This window comes from Ammospiza nelsoni, chromosome 1 (assembly GCF_027579445.1).
Source record: "Ammospiza nelsoni isolate bAmmNel1 chromosome 1, bAmmNel1.pri, whole genome shotgun sequence".
In the NCBI taxonomy this organism is placed as follows: domain Eukaryota; kingdom Metazoa; phylum Chordata; class Aves; order Passeriformes; family Passerellidae; genus Ammospiza; species Ammospiza nelsoni.
The window spans coordinates 35,675,948-35,695,873 of NC_080633.1; the positions used below are offsets into that span (position 1 = coordinate 35,675,948).

General features: G+C 42.5%; 2 protein-coding genes across 6 annotated transcripts in view; one reads left to right on the top strand and one right to left on the bottom strand.

The window, feature by feature from the left end:
• Window positions 1-7,553, top strand: part of WIPF3 (WAS/WASL interacting protein family member 3) — a 34,804-nt gene extending 27,251 nt beyond the window's left edge. For 4 of the 5 annotated variants that reach the window (XM_059477154.1, XM_059477163.1, XM_059477171.1 and 1 more), the window contains 6 exons: window positions 507-639; window positions 1,247-1,375; window positions 2,858-3,598; window positions 5,212-5,358; window positions 6,083-6,184; window positions 7,094-7,553. In XM_059477154.1, the coding sequence (XP_059333137.1) occupies window positions 507-639; window positions 1,247-1,375; window positions 2,858-3,598; window positions 5,212-5,358; window positions 6,083-6,184; window positions 7,094-7,134 (1,293 nt within the window). In that variant the 3' untranslated portion in view covers window positions 7,135-7,553. The remainder of the gene's footprint in view (window positions 1-506; window positions 640-1,246; window positions 1,376-2,857; window positions 3,599-5,211; window positions 5,359-6,082; window positions 6,185-7,093) is intronic. The other variant, XM_059477179.1, reaches the window with a different exon arrangement.
• Window positions 7,554-12,627: 5,074 nt separating this feature from the next.
• The window catches only part of SCRN1 (secernin 1), a 37,836-nt gene continuing 30,537 nt past the window's right edge, over window positions 12,628-19,926 (bottom strand). The window contains exons 5-9 of the mRNA XM_059488732.1: window positions 19,249-19,443; window positions 17,512-17,677; window positions 15,496-15,676; window positions 13,178-13,337; window positions 12,628-12,935 (exon numbers count right to left, since the gene is read on the bottom strand). Coding sequence (XP_059344715.1) covers window positions 13,179-13,337; window positions 15,496-15,676; window positions 17,512-17,677; window positions 19,249-19,443 — 701 coding nt within the window. The 3' untranslated portion in view covers window positions 12,628-12,935; window position 13,178. The remainder of the gene's footprint in view (window positions 12,936-13,177; window positions 13,338-15,495; window positions 15,677-17,511; window positions 17,678-19,248; window positions 19,444-19,926) is intronic.

Genomic DNA, 19,926 nt, shown 5'->3' on the forward strand with positions numbered 1-19,926 from the left:
CATTCTGCTTAAACTGGTGTTAATCTCCAGTACAGAGAGTCTAAATAATTAATGATCACATTCAAATACAAGTGCAGCATGCATTTATCTTATTTCCCTAAGAAAGGTGGATAAACCAGGTATTTATTATTTTTTGACATATAAAAATTTTGATGTAAAGCATTGTAAATAGCGTGATAAGAGCTGTCAGAGGCAGTTGGAGCTGGAGTTGTGGGACAGAGGCCATAAATGGCCAAATGAGGTCACATTTCATTTAAGCATGCTTCCTAATTTGCTTTCAACAGTATTAGCCTAACTAGTATTAGTTTTGTGTTTTATTTAAACTTTCAGCTTTCCTGCCTCCTGCACAACCAAATGCTGCTCCTGTTGATTCAACTCAAAGGCTTGAGAGTGACAGCTGCCAGGGAGGGCTTATTTCAAATCTTCTATCCCATGTTTGCCTGTGTATCCTTTCTAAACATGCATTTTTGTCTGTACCTCCCATCTAAAGCTCTTCTTGTCAACAGGCAAGCTCAGAGATACCAAAATTGCGAAAGGACGAGCAGAAAGCACGGAATGCGCTCTTGGCCGATATCCAGCAGGGAACTCGCCTAAGGAAAGTGACCCAAATCAACGACCGCAGTGCGCCACAGATTGAAAGTGAGCATGGGCTCCTCAGCAAGGCCCTGGGGGAGCTTTGCTGAGCCTCGGGTGTGGGTGGAGGTCAGGTGGACAGTTCCAAATGGAAGGGCAGGTTTAACATCAGCAAAGGTCTGCATCATTGTATGGATTTAGGATGCAGAAAGGGGACACTTTCTAAACCTGCATCCTGCTCTGAGATCAATGACTGTTAACATTTCATGTTAGTTATCACCTTAACAGGCATTCCTTGTTCCAAAATAAATAATGAATTATGAAATCCTTAAGAGCATTTCAGTAAGATAGTTAGGTGGGAATTGTTGGCTCTAGCAGAAGAATTGTTCTTTATTAGATTAAAAGAACAAAAAAAACCACTGAAAAATTCTGGAAACGTAAATTCAGTATTAGGCCTAACACAGCTACTTCTTGGTGTCATGATTTGCATGAGGTTGAAGAGCACCAGAGGGTGCTGTGCTCCAAGGTACAGGTCAGAGAGGGACAGCAGTTCCTGTATAACAGCACAGGGAAAAGTTTAGCCTTGGCTTCTATGCCACCAGGCCTTAGCAGTCTCAGGACAAGGATGAAATGACTTTCTGATATATCCTGCATTTTTCGTTCTTTTTAACAGAACCCAAAGGAGCTAACAGAGATGGAGGTAACCCAGCTGTTGATAAAGGTGGCTCTCAGCAGCCTCTGGGAGGTTTATTTGCTGGTGGCTTTCCTGTTCTCAGACCAGCAGGCCAGAGGGACATGACAGGTAAGGGCTTCATTTGTATGAAAGCAGAGCTGGGTGGGCAGAAATTTGGGATGAAAAGTAATTTGGGATGAGCTTTACTGATTGATTTTTATTGGGGTTTTCTTGTGAATGCTTAGTTCATCCTGTGACTAGGGAGGGCTCAACTAATAATGTGATTGAAGCCACCTTTCTAGATCTCAGGTGCCTTATTTCTTAAAACATAAATAAAAAGCTATCTCCACACTTGGTAAGACAGAGATTAAAAAGATCTCTGTAGCTGGGGTTTTTACATTATTTTAATGAAAGCTTTTAATTGTGTCTTGAATACAGTATTGAAATCTGAGCTTATCAATTTCAGAACAAATGGCAAAGTTATATTCCTTTCCTCCACTAGTGTATATTTCTATGGTATTACAGTCCTGTGTATGACTTTAAAGCTTCATATTTAAGATTTTTGCCCTCTGGATTTTACAGAGTATAGCTTTGATCCAACAAGGTAATTTACTGATCCAAAAAATAAAGGTATTGTTGCTTCACAGTGACAGGAGGAAGGCACATGGGGAGCCCCACTGCTGCTTTCACCTCAAGAAGTGCCAGTATCAATGAGAAATTACTTTTATAGTCACAGTAATGACCTCTGGCACTGCTGAGCAGCTGGTGCCGGCTCAGGAAGCACAGAGCAAAGTAGATTTTTGTAGAGAAAGACAGAACTTGGCTCTTCCTGAAGGTTTTTTGCTCCCAAAAGGCAAGCCAAAGATGCATAGCACTGTGTGTGGTGCGGCTTTTGACATAGCTTCAGTGGCAGTAACTACTTTGAGTTGTTCTTAAAACTATGGCCATGCCTATCAGACTATGTGAGTGTCGAATGAGATGCCTTTTTTGACATCTTGCTTTGTGATAAATCCTTGACATTTACTTGGGAAAAGACATTTTGTAAGTTCAAGAGTTTTCAGGCATTTGCTGTTAAAAAGGAAATACCAGAACCTGTGCCTTCCGGAAAGCCTTTGAGGCGTTGCTTTTAAAAACTTGGCTTTTATCCGTGGAACTGAGGTTTCTGTAACATTTGTGTGGATTTTTTGATCCTAAGCAAGTACGCAACTTGAAGGATGCCAGTTGATGTGTGTCACACTGCTCGTGTACTTTCCACCGGGAGTCTCAATACCCAGCGGGCTGTACCAGGCAAGATGAGGCTGGTATGAAGGGCCTCAGGCTCTGCAGAAAAGTTCCTTCTCCTTAAACTGTTTCATTCTGCAGAAGCTGAGGAGCAGGGAGGGGGAGCAAGGTCTCCCAGCAGGTCGTCATATAACGAAGCAGAATCCCTGGTGCCCACTGGAATGCATCACCTCCTAAGTCGTATTACAGCGTGGGCAGCCGGGGTGAATGAGTTTGATCCCTCCGGGTATCCACTGGAGAGGGGAAGATGAAGAGCTTGCCTTTATGGGTGCTCTGTCTGAGGAGTGGGAGTGCAATCCCAGTGTGTAACATGTGATACCTGGTTTCCAGCAGGGAAGCTCTCCGGAGGCCGAGCAGCATCGCCCAGACCCTCCGCACCGCCGAGCAGCGGCGCCGCCAAGGCGAGCAGCACCCCCTCGCAGCCGGCCGAGGTTCCAAGGGCAGCTGTCCCACCGGAGCCTGCCGGCACCTCCCGAGCCGCAGCGGGAGCGGGTCCCGGGCGGCCCGGCCTGCCCGCGCCCCCTCCGCCGCCCCCCGCTTCCAGCAAGCCTTCCCTCACCTTCCCTCCTCCTCCCCCTGTGCCCCCTCCGGCCGATCGCCCCGCCAAGGGAGTGACCCCCGGCGCTGCTCCCCCGGCCCCGCTCCCTCCCCCTCAGGCTGACAAACCCGCCAAGCCTCAAGCAGGCGCTCCGCCCCCGCCGCCCCCTCTTCCTCCTCCCCCCCCGCTGCCCCCCGTGCCCCCCTGCGGGCTGCCGGCCAGGGCCGCCGAGGCGTCTGCGGCCGCCGCTCCGGCTGAGGGAAGGGACTGTCCCCCTCCCGCGCTGCCGCCCCCGCCGCCTCCTCCGCCGCCACACGGGCACCCCCCGCCCGCGAACAGGCTCTCCTTTCCTCCCTCCCCGGCCTTCAGCGGTGCCGACGTGCCCCCTCCGCTGCCCCCCAAGTCTCCCCACCTGCTGTCACAGTTCCATAAGCCGAGCAACATCCAGTCGCTGCCGCTGCCACCCACCCCCGGCCCTCCTCAGCCCGCAGCCGTGGGGGAGATCAGGAAGAAGAGACCCGGCCGAGGCGCAGGTGAGAGAGGCACCTCCGAAGGAAGAAGGCTTTTCCCTCCCTTCGGCTAGCGGGGAAAATCACAGAATTATTTGGGTTGGAACAGGACCTTGAAGATTACTTCGTTCTTCAAGGCCGCCTATCAACCCAAACCATTCTATTGCACTGGTGACTGGAGAGCAAGGAGGGGCTGGGATGAAGAGCACACATGGGAGGAATACCCGTAGGTTGCACGGCTCGTGATGAACACCCAAAACACTCGGCTTTTTGAGATGCCAGGCAGTTCTTAGCACTGGGCACACATGCCTTATCGTTTAAGCTGCCACTCTTGGAAGTGACATGCTGATCAGTGGAGACAAGTCTTAGGACTGCTGGGCTGCTTCTTGCTGTTGTGTTGGCAATGGTGTGTCTCCAGCAGTGGTACTTGACAGGCTCAGGTGGGGGAGCAGACTACACACCATGGTGTGTGCCAGGTCAGCAGCTGCTCATGTGCCAGCCTGCCTAGGATACCAATCTGCAGCTGTACCCATGCAGGAGCAATATTGGCAACAGCTGGGAAACACCAGAGAACATAATGAAACGGAGATGGGGCAGCTACCAGCCATAGGTGAGCAAAAGCAAATCTGGCTGCAGCCCTCTGCTGTTCACCAAAAGGAAGCAGCCAGTGCCTCCTGCAATCAAGGTAGTTGGGCCGAAGGTTTCTCCAACTACTTGGGAAATGGGGTATTATCCAGTATTTCTTTGAGTAGATGATAGAGGGAAATTATGTTAGACTCCTCTAATGTAATGAAAATAATAAAAAAGATGATCATGAGCCTAGATCTGTGTGGGTTTGAGAAATGGAGACAGCTACTTAACAGGGAACATCTGAAAGAGAATGTTCTGTGCCCTGTATTTTAGCAGCCAGATGTCAGGAGAAAGATTACAGGTTCCCTTTGAGAGCCAGGGGAAAGGCCATGTAAGTACAGCAGGTCAGGTGCCTTGTGGTGGTGCTTAATGCTGCTCAGAACTCTCTGATGAACTGTTGCTATGTTGAGCTGCCCATTTCTCATGGTAGTTCAATTTGTGTTTTCCATAAAATTACCCTGCCTGTCCCTGGTTATGTAGGAGGATAAGCAGTTTTGAGAGGCTGCTAACTTGGAGGCCTTGCGCTCCCTTCCTGTCACTCAACTCCTGCATTCTTCCAGATGTAAATTTTGATGGCCCTTGCAACTCCTCAGTGAAATGCACAAGACTAATGATAATTCTATTGCATTTCCTGCCAAAGCATCAGGAAATTTTCTTTTAGACATACCACCTAGTGTGGTTGTTCTGTTGATTTCCTTTGCTTAAAGAGACTGCTTCTTCTTGTGAAAGTGGAAGGATAATCTTCCCTTCCAGACTGGGACAAAACCACACTTCAGAATGTCACACTTTTCCTTAGAACTGGAAATGGAAAGCCCCAGCCAATTCCAGTAGCGACTTGAATTTAATACTTAATGCTACAAATCTGTGGTCAGGCTTGGCAAACAACAGCTGTGGGTATGTTTGCCCCAAATACTGCAATCCTTTCTACACCCCTCCACTTTTTTGTAGTTTACTGTTGGGTTAAGTCATGATGATGTTTATGTGCTGGTCTCCGGTTTTTTTTAAAGGAACCGGTGCTGGGAAGCTGGTCACACCTCCACAGCCACCTGCAAGATCCCCAACAACTGAACTTACAAGCAAGTCTGGAGTCTCAACCTGGGCTACAGCTCATGACCCCTACACACCACTTAAAAATGGAAATATGCACATCATTGGTAATACCATTAAATTAAATCTCTTGGCCTTAGTTAATAATTTTAGTACAAAAGCCTGTGTGTGTCTCAGACCTCAAAAACTCACTCAAGACTTTGTCCTAGCAATAACAGGGTAGTATAATAGAAACATTTTTGTACAAGCTTATACAATTATAGAAAATAAAGACTTTTTCAAAGATTTGAATTCAGTCAATAGAAAAGAAAGCACACACTACCTGCAAAGTTACTTAAAAATATGAAGAGTTCCCATAGTCTGCTTATTACCATTCCTCAAACCAGATCATGGACATTTAGAGGTTTCACTCCTATAGGGCAACAGCCAGTAAGAATTATTTTTGTGGTCTGATAAATTGGCCATCCATTTTTGTTTACAGCTACATGTCTTAAACTACCAATGAATACCTCAATTACCATAACACCATCAATGCAGAAAAGTGGAACAGCAGACAGAAACTTAACTTCAGTTTTAACAGCAGGCAGTGATTGCAATTAAGGCAAAAAGCTTGGATGGCTCCCAGAAGCAGTCATCAAGATGTTTTCAATAGAATGAGCCACTATCAGTTTCAGGAGGAAATAAGCCAACATTTTTAATAGAAAGTACTTGTGGCAACATTGTTGGGTTTTGGGGGTTTCGGGAGGTTTTTTTGGGTATTTTTGTTTGGTTGTTGTTGTTTTAAGTTTCTCTCCAGCATCAGCTAATGTTTGTTTCCCTGAAACTTCCCAGATGACTTTGAATCAAAATTTACTTTCCATTCTGTGGAAGATTTCCCCCCACCTGATGAATTCAAACCATTTCACAAAACATATCCCAGCAAGATACCCAGAGGTAAGTGTGTAAACATGGAAAGATCTGATCATTATCAAGAGGTTTAAAAATGGGGATGCAAAATAAAGAACTGAACCAGCATTAGCATAGCTGGACTGCTGGTATTGGCATAGAGAAGAATGAGATTTGTCACAGTGGCAACAGGGACTAAAGATATAATGAAAAGCACTTAGTTACTTTAGAGTCTTAGGTAAAAATAAATGATGTGGCTGGACATGTAGCCTATGTTTTCAGATAGGTAAATTTGCAAAAGTTTTGATGTTAAAAACAGTCATGCTGGAAAAACAGATTTGGGCAGCTACTGAGTTTGATTTTTTTTTTGTTCACTAACTTGTGAAATCACTGAGAAAGATTACTTGATCCATGTCTTCCATTATGTATTGTGACTTGAATCCTATGCATGGTGTTTTACACACCTGAATAACAAAGAGACTTAGTACCTGAACTTTGTCAGGAAGTGATAAATGGCTGAACCTTGCTTTATTTTTTTTCCTCCTTTCTTAACTTAGCAACTTAGAATCAGGTCACTGTTGTAAGAACAGTTCAGCTATCCAGTTTTGAAAATGGGTAGTTTAAAGTGCCAAAAGATCTCATGCCCATATTCTGCTTTTTTATAAAACCCAGTTTTCTGTATTATTAGATCTCCAACTTTAATTAACCTTTTTTCTTTTGTTTCCATGCTAAGGTACTTAGCATGACTTTTCATAGCAGCCTCAGTCAGGCTAAATGCTAAATTGTCTGCTGTATATTCTGACTTTTTACTGAAGGGCTGCAGAGCACAAGCAATATGTGTGTGTATGTATGTAAACATATATATGTATATACCAGGGGTAGCAGATAAATGCAGCATCTCTGCTACATAACTGCATCCAAAAATCCCTGTTAAAAATCTCTCCTATCTCTTTACAGATCCCTCTAAAAATCCTCCATTAAGAACACACGTGAGATGAGAAGAGTCTTCTGATATTCTCTGGACTAGTATTAAAAAAGAAGATCAAGATATTATATAAGACAGAAGGGGTCCCTGTTGCAGTGATAGATTGTACTTGAGTCACAAGTACTGCAATATTAACATTTCCATAAACTGTAAAACAATATAAATTATACCTTTTGAACTGGCCTACATACTACAGGAATGTTAGTACAGGCTTTTAAATTACTGTATATAGGTGAATATTTTTTAAGCAAAGCTGCATAAAATTTAAATTCTTTGTAGTCTTGAAACAATTCTCATTCTTATTGTGCTGACAATGTTACCTCAGAATGTTTTGTGCTACGTGCCTGTAGTTCTTTTTTCCCCTTCCATCATAATTTTTGGAAATTCTCCAGTTATTATTTAGACATCTTTTTCAATGAACTGTCAAACTAATATGCTATCTTTAGTCTGTTTTTATGTTTTTTCACTTCTTCCATTCTGCCTGGCCTCAGATTGCAGCAGGATGTCACTTTCATGAAGGGATGGGCCCACAACCCTTTTTTCATGAAGCTTGAAGAGGAGATGCCAAGGAGCTGTGGCTGCTAATGAGCCTACCTCCTAATGATTACATATCCTTATAGGATAGTGTCTGAAGAAGCCCAGCTGGGTAGGATGGTCGTGGACTTGACAAAGATGACAGAACCTTTCCAAAGTAGAGGAAAAGGAAGTTGCTGTGCTGTAAGCAAGAAGAAGAAATGGTGTGTGTGAATGCATGTGCCGTGATGAGCATATGTAAGGGCACATGTTCTGTCTTTTCCTGCTGGCAAAGTGGGGATTTACCTTTTCTGTGATAGATTGCCTTTACCCAGCAATTACAAAGCCTTTGCATGAGGGGTCCAAAACCTACATTTTAGAGCTACTACTGTTCACTAGCAGTGAAGGTTCATTGTCCAAAACACACCACGTGGAACGCTCAGCCCCCAAAGTGGTTCTTGTCTCAAATAGAGTTGGTTGGGAAAAGTAACAGCCTAGCAGCAGACAAGACTTGAACTACTGCTTTTAATATTCAGACCTTGGGTAAGGTATTTGGATTACAGACGTTCAAATCTGGTCCTAAGATGTCTATTTCTAGCATTTATTACCCTTATTCTTGTGCCTTGGGAGGAGTGGTGCCAGGGAGGTGTCAGGGAATGATTCTTCCCCTCTGCTCAGCAGTAGTGAGGCCACACCTGGTGTGTGGCCACATGTGCTGTGTCCAAATTCTGGGCTCCCCAGTGCAAAGAAGACATGGCCATGCTGAAGAGACAGTCCTACAAAGGTGATGAAGGGGCTGGGACCATCTCTCCTATGAGGAAAGGCTGAGAGAGCTGGGACTGATCAGCCTAGAAAAGAGAAGGCTCAGAGGGGATCTCTCCAATGAATATAAATATTTGAAGGGAGGTATAAAGATGGAGCCAGACTCTTTTCAATGATGTCCAGTGACAGAACCAGAGGAAATGGGTAGCTGCAACACAAGAGGTGCTGTCAGAAGATCAGACAGCACTTTTGTCAAGTGTGTGCAAGTGACTAAGTTTTGGAACAGGTTGCCCACAGAACTTGTAGAATCTCACTCCTTAAAGATAATCAAAAGCCATCTGGACTTTGTCCTCTGCAACTGGCAGTAGGTGACTGTTTGGCCAGGGGTGTTGGACCAGATGACCTGTAGCCATCCCTTTCAATCCCAACCACCCTTTTATTCCCCTTTTTACAGCTTTTCTGGGTTCCTGGACCTGGGTTACAGCAACCCTAAGGCACTTCTGGGAGCAGAGTGGCTGGAAATCTGCCTGACACTGAAGGACTGGGGTGTGCTGGCTGACAGTGGCTAAACAGGGGCCACTGTGTGCTCAGGTGGTCAAGAAGGCCAACAACATGCTGGCTTGAGGAGGTTCAGAGGGCCCCTCATTGCTCTCTGTAACCCAAAAGGATACTGTACCAATGTAGGGGTCAGTCACTTCTCTCAAGTAACAAGGCACTGGACAAGAAGAAATGCCCTCAAGCTGTGCCAGGGGAGGTTTAGATTTGATATTAGGAAAAACATCTTCACCAGGAAGGTGGTCAGGCATTGGAGGCTTCTCAGGGAAGTGGTGAAGTCACCATTTAATACCTACAGGTATTTAAAATACTTGTAGATACGGCACTCAGGTGATGCCTCAGGTTTTAGCTTTTACATTTTTCAGATTCTGTACCGCTTTAGTGCGTAATTCTGAGCTTCATATTAGGGAATAGTAAGGTCTCTTCACAGAATAGGTAGACAAAGGACCCTTGGTTCTGGGGACCAAGGGCAAATGATCCAAATTTCAGGCCCAAGAGTATAAACAACAGTGGAATGAAGAGAGAAAAACAAGGATGGGACTTCATAATCTAAAGCTATAATTGGATAATTAACTCCAGTATGCTAATGGATCAGAACTTATAAAAGTGAGAGACCGCATGACTGGTCATCCATTTTGTGACCATTTTGGGTTCATCTTGGGTGTATTTCCCAAGGTGTAGTCATTGAGGCCTTCTAATAATACCTGCTTTATTCTTTAACTCTGTCTAGTCTCTGTTCTAGGTCAGCCTTCACCCAGCATCACAGAGACATGGTTTAGTGGTGGATTTGGCAGTGCTGGGTTAACAGCGGGGTTAGATGATCTCAAGAGTTGTTTTCCAGTATAAATGATTCTATGATTCACCAGTCTGAAAAAGAATACTGCTGTTCCAGGGTGAGTCTGGTGCTAACAGCCAGGCTATTACAGTTAAGGCATTAATTTATATAATTGCCATCAATTCCCCTCAGTTAGAGGTGTAATAATGTTATAGATCATTGATGATCTTTCCCCATGGTGTTGCCTTTGAACAAAATTTTTTGGAAAAGACAGGTAAGTGCATCTTTACATCCCTGCTTTTCTCTTTGTTATTACAGCAGCTCAGTTATGCTGTAACTATTCCCACACATGCACATTCATGGTGTGAGAGGGTGTAGGGGTAAGAAGCTCTTCACCCATAGGACTCCCAAGAAATCAACATTAGTCTTTTTTTAGCCTATTGTGATAACTTGCTGTACACCATGTGAAAAGAAAAAAAGAAAAAAAAGTAGGGATGCTTTGACCAATAGTGTCACTTACTGTAGTTACTTGATAAATATGCATGAATGTAGTAACAAACAGGGGTCTACATCTACATTGCTTCTCGAACAACTGGAAAAGTTGAATGCTGTTTTAAAAACTATTTTGTTACAGTATTATTAAAAGTGGCTTATTGTTGGCTCTCATCTACTCTGGAATTTGTGTACTGCTCTGTAGTAAGTACCTTCCTAAGGGTTTTAAAACTAATTCTAGACTACCTGCCAGCAGATATATAAAGGAGAAGAAAATTTAACTCAATTTTTTATTATGGTTTGGGTATTTTAGAAATAACATCTTTCAGGGATGAAATGAGAAATCCTGTGCCTGTTTGCTAGCATTTCTGAAATGTTTCCATACATTCGTCATTCAAGATCCATTGAAGCATCTGGAGATACAGAGGATCACACTGGCTGTCATCCTGAGGCAGCTGATCCCACAAGTGCCACTGTGCCCTTCCACTGAGACACACCTCTGTTCAAGACCACTGCAAATACTAAGACCATGCAGTTGCTCTGGTTTCTAGTGACTGCACCCAGCCATGTTGCTGTACCACAGCTGCTTTTGGTTTTTAAATGCACTATACAACTAAAGCAAAATCAACACACTATTAGAAAATTACTACCTGGATCGCTGTGCTCAAAACAATTTATTCATTCTGTCACATAAGCAGTTCCACATAAGGACATAAACGCCCATGAGATAATTGCAAGTGTTGCTTTCTTCTTTCTTAAGAAACAGGCAAATAAGATACATATTCTAAACAGGAGCACTCACTTCTTTCATCTTGCCTCCCTCCCAGCTCTCAAAGATTAGATCCAAGTCGTGCAAAATAACTGTGAGAAGTAGTACATCCTAATTTTTGTCCTCTTACTGGAGCAATCATTTTATTCCAGTTCCCTAATTGTGCAGAAATAGCCAGCTACTCCTATGAGGAGATGTGATTTCATGGGAAATCTATTTACTTCAGTTATGGGCAGCTGGAAAACGCACATTTCTCTTTCAGTGGGCTTCATCCCCCCAATACTTTCTGAAATCGAGTGTGCTTCTTGCAGTCAGCCCCTCCTCTGGTTGCCACACAGAGCAGCTAAAGTTCAAGGATCTTACTTGAATATTTCCTTCTATTGTCTACAGTTTAAAATACTTAGACACAGGAGTTGCTCCTAGGATAGAGCAGCATGGGAGGATTTCATTGTGAATGGGAGATTATTAGGTAGGCCTTAAGAGAAAATATATTCTTCCTTGTTTTCTGTAAGTGAAAAGGCCCCATGTTTTCTTGTCCAATTGCCATTTGTCATATAAGGCAATACCAAAGTAATGAGTCTGAATGGAACAATTTCATTTTAAAAATCCTGAGAATGCAGTGTGCCAATACGGCAATGACTTATTTCCCTGATGCACAACTTTTACAGTTTCAACTTGAGGTGTTTCTGCTTTCTAAGGAGCTTTTACTTCCTCAATACAGAAGCCTGTGGTTCTTCACCATCCATTTTCTCAAACAGTGAAGGATTTTAACTCCATATGTTAACTTCCACTTACTAAAGACATGGACGTCCTCTTTCAACCCTCATGTATGAAAAAACCCACCATCCATCTTCACTGGACACGGTGGTTACTGGTTTAATTCTCAGTGTTTGCCCTACCTCACTTCCACAAGAAGAAAGTACAATGAGAAGCAGGTCTGCCTGTAGGACTGTGGAGGAAGGGAAGCATGCTGCAGCAGTGCACCTAATGTAAGGAAGCACCTAATGTAAGGACAGCCATTTCTAAGCCTAACCAGCTGGATTGCCACACCCACCAGCAACTCACTGGTACTTAATGGATTCATCAGCCATGTGGCTCACAGCAGAGATTACTAGGAACTGTTCAGCAGTACAAAGGCAGAAAGATGGAGAATAGCCAGGTACTTATCAATGTCCAGCATCTATTCCTTTAAAAGATTCCAAATCTGTAGCTTGTATATAAATCTGACACATTATTAATTGCATCTTAAGAGCCAGTATGTGTAGATCTCTGCAGATCCAGGCTGGCTCTGTACTTCAGGACTCAGTTCTGGAGCAGCAGCCAGGTGCACTGCAAACACAAGCTGGCTGAGGGTGAGGGCAGAACTTAACCTGGGGACTGAATTCTGATAATTTGTACAGGCATAATGTCAGGTGCTGAGTTACTGCAACCAGATATGGCCATATGAGGCCAGCACAACAAGGTCAAGAGCCAGGACTTACCTTCCTTCCCGTCTCAAACTGTGATTTCAACTCTACCATTTCAATTCTGTATGAAGTGGCAAGAAGAGAAAAATGCAAGTCAGCTTTGCTGCAAGCCTAGTCCTGAGCAACAGAGGGAAAACCAGATTGCTTTCAATGACAATATGGCAATTAGCCTGATGAAGTTAAATCTTTACTTTAATTGGTTGCCCAACATACATGTTTTAACATTCTGTACTAAATTAGCCAGCATGCACACAGTAATTGGACCAGTCAGTGACTTTCTCCTTTCACTATATACATACACAAACAGGAACACCACAAGATTGGACGAAGGAAAGCAATTTGTTAACCAGATACAGCTAGCAAGTAACATTTTTTCCTCTAGAAATGTTTTTTCCTGCAAAATCACAAGTGTGAAGACTTTCTTTCAAGGCTTGAAGAGCATTGCAGTCTTCCAGTGAAAAGGCTAACAATAGCCACTGTAGCTGAAATGAGAGAAAATTTGTTGAAAATCCATGCCAAGCAAGACTGAAATTGAAAAAAAAAAAATCACCTGCACTGCAGCATAGGGAAAAGGGACTTTGGAGACAAGCTGAGCAGGTAGAAAGATGGGTTTGAAACCAATTATTAACATCCTCAGCTTAGTGTAAAAGAGGAGGAGGTTCAGAATCAGGTCCAACATTTCACATTCACTGGTAGAGTAGTACCTAAAGAATTGTTTGCTTACTTTATTTGAAGAACTTTAGTTCTGTGTCAACACAGTCATAGAAAAGATCCACTACTTCAGCTGGATCCAGAATCTCTGTACGAGAAAGGATATCTTCCATTGCTTCTAAACCTTGCTTTTCAAGGTCTAACATAATCCTCATCAGTTTCTGGCCTTTATCCTAAAGGCATGAAATAACCAAACTCAGTTAACCAGAAAACAGGCTCATTAAAACATTTTACTCTCTTTGTTACAGAGAGAATTTCAAATATTTTTAAAAAGAAAAAGCCTTTTGAAGTACAAACTACTTCTGTTATTAGTTATTTTGGATGGCCAAAGGCTTAAAGGAACAGTCCTGGACATTTTGTGCATTAAGAAAAATAACCAAAAAGGAGTTGCTAAGTTTAAAGCAAAAAAGGAAGAGGGTGAAAGATGGATAGAGGAAAATTATACAAGGCTTGTACATATAATAGAGGTAAAGCAAGTTCTTAAGCTTGTAATCCCACTAACAGAACTATGTGAGAAGACTGGAAGCCCTAAGATTTGAACAGATTGTGGTATTTGTATGTGCATCTCTCAAGTCAACACCTGCAAGATGATGAATAGATCTGAAATGATGTGTCATGTAACAGTATTAAGACTGCAGATCCCAGGGAGGTCTTGTGTGCCATTCTGACTTACTGCTCTTTGTTTTTCTAGAAAATTTACTCCTGGAAAATCTCATTTTATCCAAATGTAATTGAAACTCTACCTTTTTTTTTTTCCTTGTTTTTTCTTTTTTTTTTTTTTTTAATGGAGAAGTGCTGCTTGTTTTGCTTGCAGCTTTCAAAACTGAGTTTCAGGGGAAACCAAAGTCATTTAGAATGAGTGATGGTTCTGAATTTTTCAGGGTTTTTTCCTCAGCATTTTGTCCAGAAAGAGTAGGGCATCTCATCTAAGGTTTAGGCTCTTGGATGAGCAGGTTTTATAGCATGAAACCTGAGTGGAAACTGCATTCTCTTTTCTACCACAACTATTGGTGTCACATTGTGGAGACTTCACCAGGCGAGTCCACAAGATGCTAAGATGCCTCTTCCAGGTCTTCCCTTAATCAACATCTTGCATAATGATATGAGAGCCAGTTGCATACTAAAACAGTGTTACCAGAGGCCACAGATTTTAAATTACACCATTCCAAGAAATTAATAATCTAGCCCAAACTGCATTTAAATAATGTTTGTACTAGCAGAGGTTATCATAGCTTCCTTTATCAATAGTGAGTAGGTCTCTGAATGTTGTTATGATCATAGCAAGACTCTGACCCATGCAAATAGACACAGAGGAAAATTGTAGAAAAGCCAATCCTCTGTGGGAGTTCAACCCAACTACATGAGGGTCTTGTACAAATTGCCTGAATACCCATAAAAGCTTGACAGGTGTGCCTTGGTCATATTTCCTTCTGTTTCACTTCCCTAAAACCACTTACCCAGTTTACTGCTGTAGTTGTAATTGCAAATGTTGAGAAGTTGTTGAACTACCTGCCCAATGACACCAAAAGTTCTATCTCAACCATTTGGAAAAGCAATACAGAATAATCCCCTTCCTGACTTTACTTATTCCAAAATTAATTGCCTAAGAGATCTTCAACACTAAGTTTTTACCATGGAAGGTTTTCAGCCCTCGGGTAGGTACTGCACAGCACTGCAAAGTGTCCTTTCTTTTCATATAGCATTTCAGTTAAAATTAACAGAAATGCATTAAATTGCAAAACACAAGACTTGCAAAACTGTCATGTGCAAATTATTCCTTCAAGAAAAACACCTTTCCAAACTATGTAGTTCTTAATGCAGCATATGATTTAAATCACAACACTCCTGCCCTCTTCCTAACACATAATTCTGATATAATGTTGCACTAGCATCCAGTGCTCTAATCACTAAAAAGACTCTATGCACAGTGGGGATTGAACAAGATAATCAGCTTAACAGTTTGACTTTTCATTTTGTAGAAGTAATGGAACAGAGCTATACTCTCAGGACAACAAAAACTATGCAGAACAGTTTGTCCTTCAGAGGGCATCATTATTCAAGCTAAACTCTCAAGGATTCTAAGAATATTCAGAGAATGTTTTTCAGTGACTGTGAACTGAGGTATGGAGTTGGCAATCTACATTGACTTCTATTCAAACTACACACCTATAATCTCAGTTGTCCTTCAATTTTAGGAGCCTTCTCCATAGTCTCAAGTCAAATGTAATGCTCTCTTGAAAGTCTGTGCCTTTCAGCACAGAAAGCCATGTATCTCAGTATTCAGGGTTCCAACAACTTCAGTTCATTAATTCCAGGTGCCACAGCTCTTACCTGATCATTCTCCAGGAGAGATCGGGCCCATTCATGTGCCTTGTACAATTCATGCCTACGATCTGGCTTCTCCTGGAACCGAGGTATCTTTTTAGCAGGATCATCATTGCCAAAAGAAGGAGACTGCACTTTTGGTACTAATTTTACATCATCAACAAAAATAAAGGGTTTAAATATGGACCTGAAAGAAATGAGAATTACTGCTTGCAGTAGTAAGAGACATTTCATATATGTTATTGAAATGTTCACCGTGTTATATTAAAACAACATCTACAGAGCAGCATAGGTAATTCATCTACACTAGGCATGGGTAAGGTTAGAGACTTGGTACTGGTCAAGCAAAACAAATCTATGTGCTTTAAAAGATACTGGGTTTGGCAATTATTGCAAAAACTTATTACCCTCTTTACCTATAAGATTTTCTGGTGTCCTCATGCCAGCTCTGCCACTTCTTTAGAAGAGTAGCATTGATTTTTCTCCTCCAAGTTTTTTTGTAACAAATCTCAACATTCGGCCTCACATCAGTTTTTCTCCTCAGTTCCCACTGGCATCTCTCCTCCTCTTTCCAGATTTAAGTTTTATTAAAATCAGGAAAAAAAAAACCACTTGCATGGAGCAGGGAAGATTCCATATCTTGCTCGATATCAGAGGATTTTGCATATCAACAGCAGCACTTTAGAATTCTACTTCAAGAGCTGGGGGAAGACATGGCTACCAATATTGTGACATTTCTCAAACTATTTTAACACTGAATTTGGATCTAAACTCCTAAGAGACACAAAAAAAAAAACCCCATCAATACAGAATCTTCATTCCAGAGAAGCTGAAAATAGATTTTGGCAAGTGACTGGAACAACTGCCTTCCTTCTCTTTAGATACAGAACAACAAAGCACCCTGCATTCTGCAGTGAAGAACCTGCCAAAAGTGAAGACTTCTGCAACACACAATTAATAACCACTGCCTGTGTACCGTCAGCAGGTTCAGTGCTGCAACCCTTTCCATCAGTGTCACAAAGCCTTGCTGACTAAGAATTTACGTGACTCACTAGCTGCATTTAAAATATTTCTTTCTTAATGCATTACAGTGTCGAATAAAGCAAGAAAGGTCTCTAAACAAGGCTTTGGAGGCAGGTTTTTGACCTTCAAATGGACAGAAATCCCAACAAATAATTTGAAGCCTTGCTCCTTTTTATTGCAGAGGATTTGCATCAAGTCAAAGAAAAGTTTGGGTAAGCAAGTTTAAAACTGACACTTAACCCTGAAAGTCTGAGTTGCATAATGCAAGGTGGGTGGAAAGTCCCTTTGGCATGGATGACTTCCACAGCCCTCAGTAAAACCTAATGATTACTACCAGTCCTCAGACAGGAATGACAGCTGTTCAAGGGCACCATTTTCTTCTCCCCATAACGTCTTTACCTCAATGCAAGTGGCAGATCTCCTGAACAATTGCAATGGGTTTAGTTTAATTTCTGTGAATCCCAAGTGGATTCTGTTTAAAACACAAGATAATTCATTAATCTTTGATGATCTGGCCCATGAGTTCCTTAATCTTCTCAGCTACTTTCAGCTAGAGAGGACACCATGTAAACCAACTGGAAATTGTCCCTTGAATAAACGACATGCTTGGGATCCCAGCAACTTGCAGATGTTTTGCTGTGTTAACATTTTGATATCATATGAAGCTACCTGGAGTACACAACCCCTCTCACAACACTTCATTTGCTGGAGTTTTGCACCTGCCTGTTCAAAAGAAGTGACTTGGGAAGTCCTCAACTCATCTCAACAACTTTCCAAGTGGAACGCAACTACACTGGAATTCCTGGCCCCTCCCTAAAGTGCATTTCCCCTGGAAGCTCAGTAACACAGGACTGTCAGATTGCACATCTCAGAGCACTGACTACATTTCTGGTTAGAACACACTCCTGAAGTATGTTCCAGTTTGGGTGGCAGGGTTTGTTGGTTACCTTTGAGCCCATCACTGCTCTGCACCCCAGGGAGCCCAGTGCTGTGGCTTACCTTGAAGGGTCTGGTGTGCCAGTGAAGTAATGAATACAGGGAAAACTAGGGTCCTGAGGCAGAACAGACACTATGCTAGCTGTAGTAAGGAAAGATTCAGAGTCCACACAGACACCACTGTCCTTGTCACGCAGGACATCAATCATAGCTTGTGCAGAAACGTCACCTATATGGAGGGGGGAAAACATTCCTGAGTGTTCAATGGCTTGGAGCTCAGGTAAGGATTTTAGCCTGAACAAGCCAATTTGGCCTAAAATGGCCCCTGACATTTGACATGGGCACGTCACAAATCCCAGTTAATAGTTTCTACTTAAGCAATGAACATTCAGAAAGAACATGCCTAGCTAGAAAATGAGAATGGTAAGAGGCATTAATCAGGCATGGCAATTGCCAGGTAGGGAGAAATGCTATCAAAAAGGTACATTTTCAGGAAGAAGGCTGTAATACTGCTTTAGCAGTCACTATGAACAGACTACTTACTTTAAACGTCCGTTTTCCTCTACCCAAGCAGGACAGAATGAGAACACCCTGATTTTCCACTTCTCAATTTCCATTCTCAGTTGAAATTTTGAAACATCATCTTGCAGTCACAGAATGTTACAGCAGCAGACCTAGGCCTCAAGATTTTTCTCCAAACCCCTATCTACAAGAATCCTCTGTTCTCACCGTGTCTCCTGCCTGTGTTCATCCCAGCTTTCCCCCACTGCCCCTCCATGTTTTCTCCTTTTGCAGGTCATGCTTCTTCCCCATACCTTCTCAGGCTCTGCAGTGACTGAAACCTCCATGCACAGGTGCCTCAACACACCAGGAGACACAGAATGACTCAGCAGCCTGCAAGATTTTCAGCCATAGCCATCTGTCTGTAGGGGCTCTTGGGGTTTTTAGTGCCATAATCCAGATTTATTAAGATCTTTTACCTATAGTCCTTCAGAGTTACTGTATCTGCCTCAGACACTAACCACACTCCCTGCAATGCTACAGCCTTTGCAAGAACTCTGCAGTGCAACAAATTTCTCACCTCTACACTCTTCAGAACATTTACCCACATGTGAAAATGCCAACAGTCCAGTAAATTCACATGTGTAGTAAAGGGCTTTTTAGAAAATGATAATTTGTGCCATTTTTCATGCATGAAAGAGCAGAGATGCATGCATTCCCATGCACTGCTGCAGGCTGTCCATTTCAGAGGTGTTTTGGCCAGCTGCAGCGAACTGAAGTCAGTAATAAATCTGGGTCTGGAAATAAACCCTTCCTTTGACTGCAGAGAATAGCAAAATGTCTGTTCCAGTGGCTTTGTTCCACTCAACAAAGAAAAAGGCACTTCAGTTTGCAACTGCTCTTCCTTAAACTGTGCTCTTGAAACTTTCCCCAAAAGGTTAAATCTACATTTTCCCCACAATGCAAATTCCACTGAGCTCAATCTTTGACATGTGAGGCCATTTTAATTTTAGTGTTAGGTAGGGCCACTAAAATTACAGGAAAGCACAGATGCAGTGGCACATCATGCACATCAGAGCACTGAAGGAAGTTACTTTTTATTTGTAATCCTGTTTTGAAACCTTGGGGATGACATTAAGGGCTCCATCCTAAATAGTGGCAAATTTAGGGACAGTCTTTAGTTCTGATGTTCCTTCCTACACAGTTTACATGTAGAGGTGCTCAGCCACATGTAGTTCTGGACAGAATGCCTGAAAAGGAGGCAGCAGTGAGCTCACAGAAAGACAGTTTAACACTTACCACCTTGTTTTTCTAGGCTCTCCCTGCCAGAACAACAGGCTAAATGGTCATCAGCAAGAGAAAACACTTCAGAAAAATTGAAGTCAGAGTCTCCGTTCCACCAGCCTTGACTTTTCACATAATTCCTTAGTTCAGGATGCTCAGCATCAATTTTTGTAGTTAATGAAAGCTGATTGCAAATACATTTCACTCCCTCTAGAAAGAGTCACATATTAAAAGAGAACATTAATACAGTTTTCCTGGGAGAAGCTGGAAGGAAAATGTCATATCAATTAGGAAACAAATTAATCCATTGGTTAGTGTGTGCATTTGGCATGACTGTGTAACTATATAATTACACATGCACAGAATTACCAATCCCTGCAGGTTGCAGAGCTCAGTCCTCTGTGCCCTGCTGAGACACTGACACCTGTGATTAACAGTGGGATTTAGACAGAATGCCAGTTTCCCAATCCACACCTCACACCTTCTGACCACAAAGCAGTGGTGGTATCCAAATGCCAAAGGCACCCAATATTTTTTCTAATGGCATATTCTCCACAGACACAAGAAGGCTTGAGATCTGTCTTGATTTCAAAACATATTGCAGCAGAGCTGCATTCAATGAACCTTCCTTGCCCTTCAAAATTAAAAATTTGGAAAATGTTTTTAAAATCATTACGACTGCTTTAAGCTTCC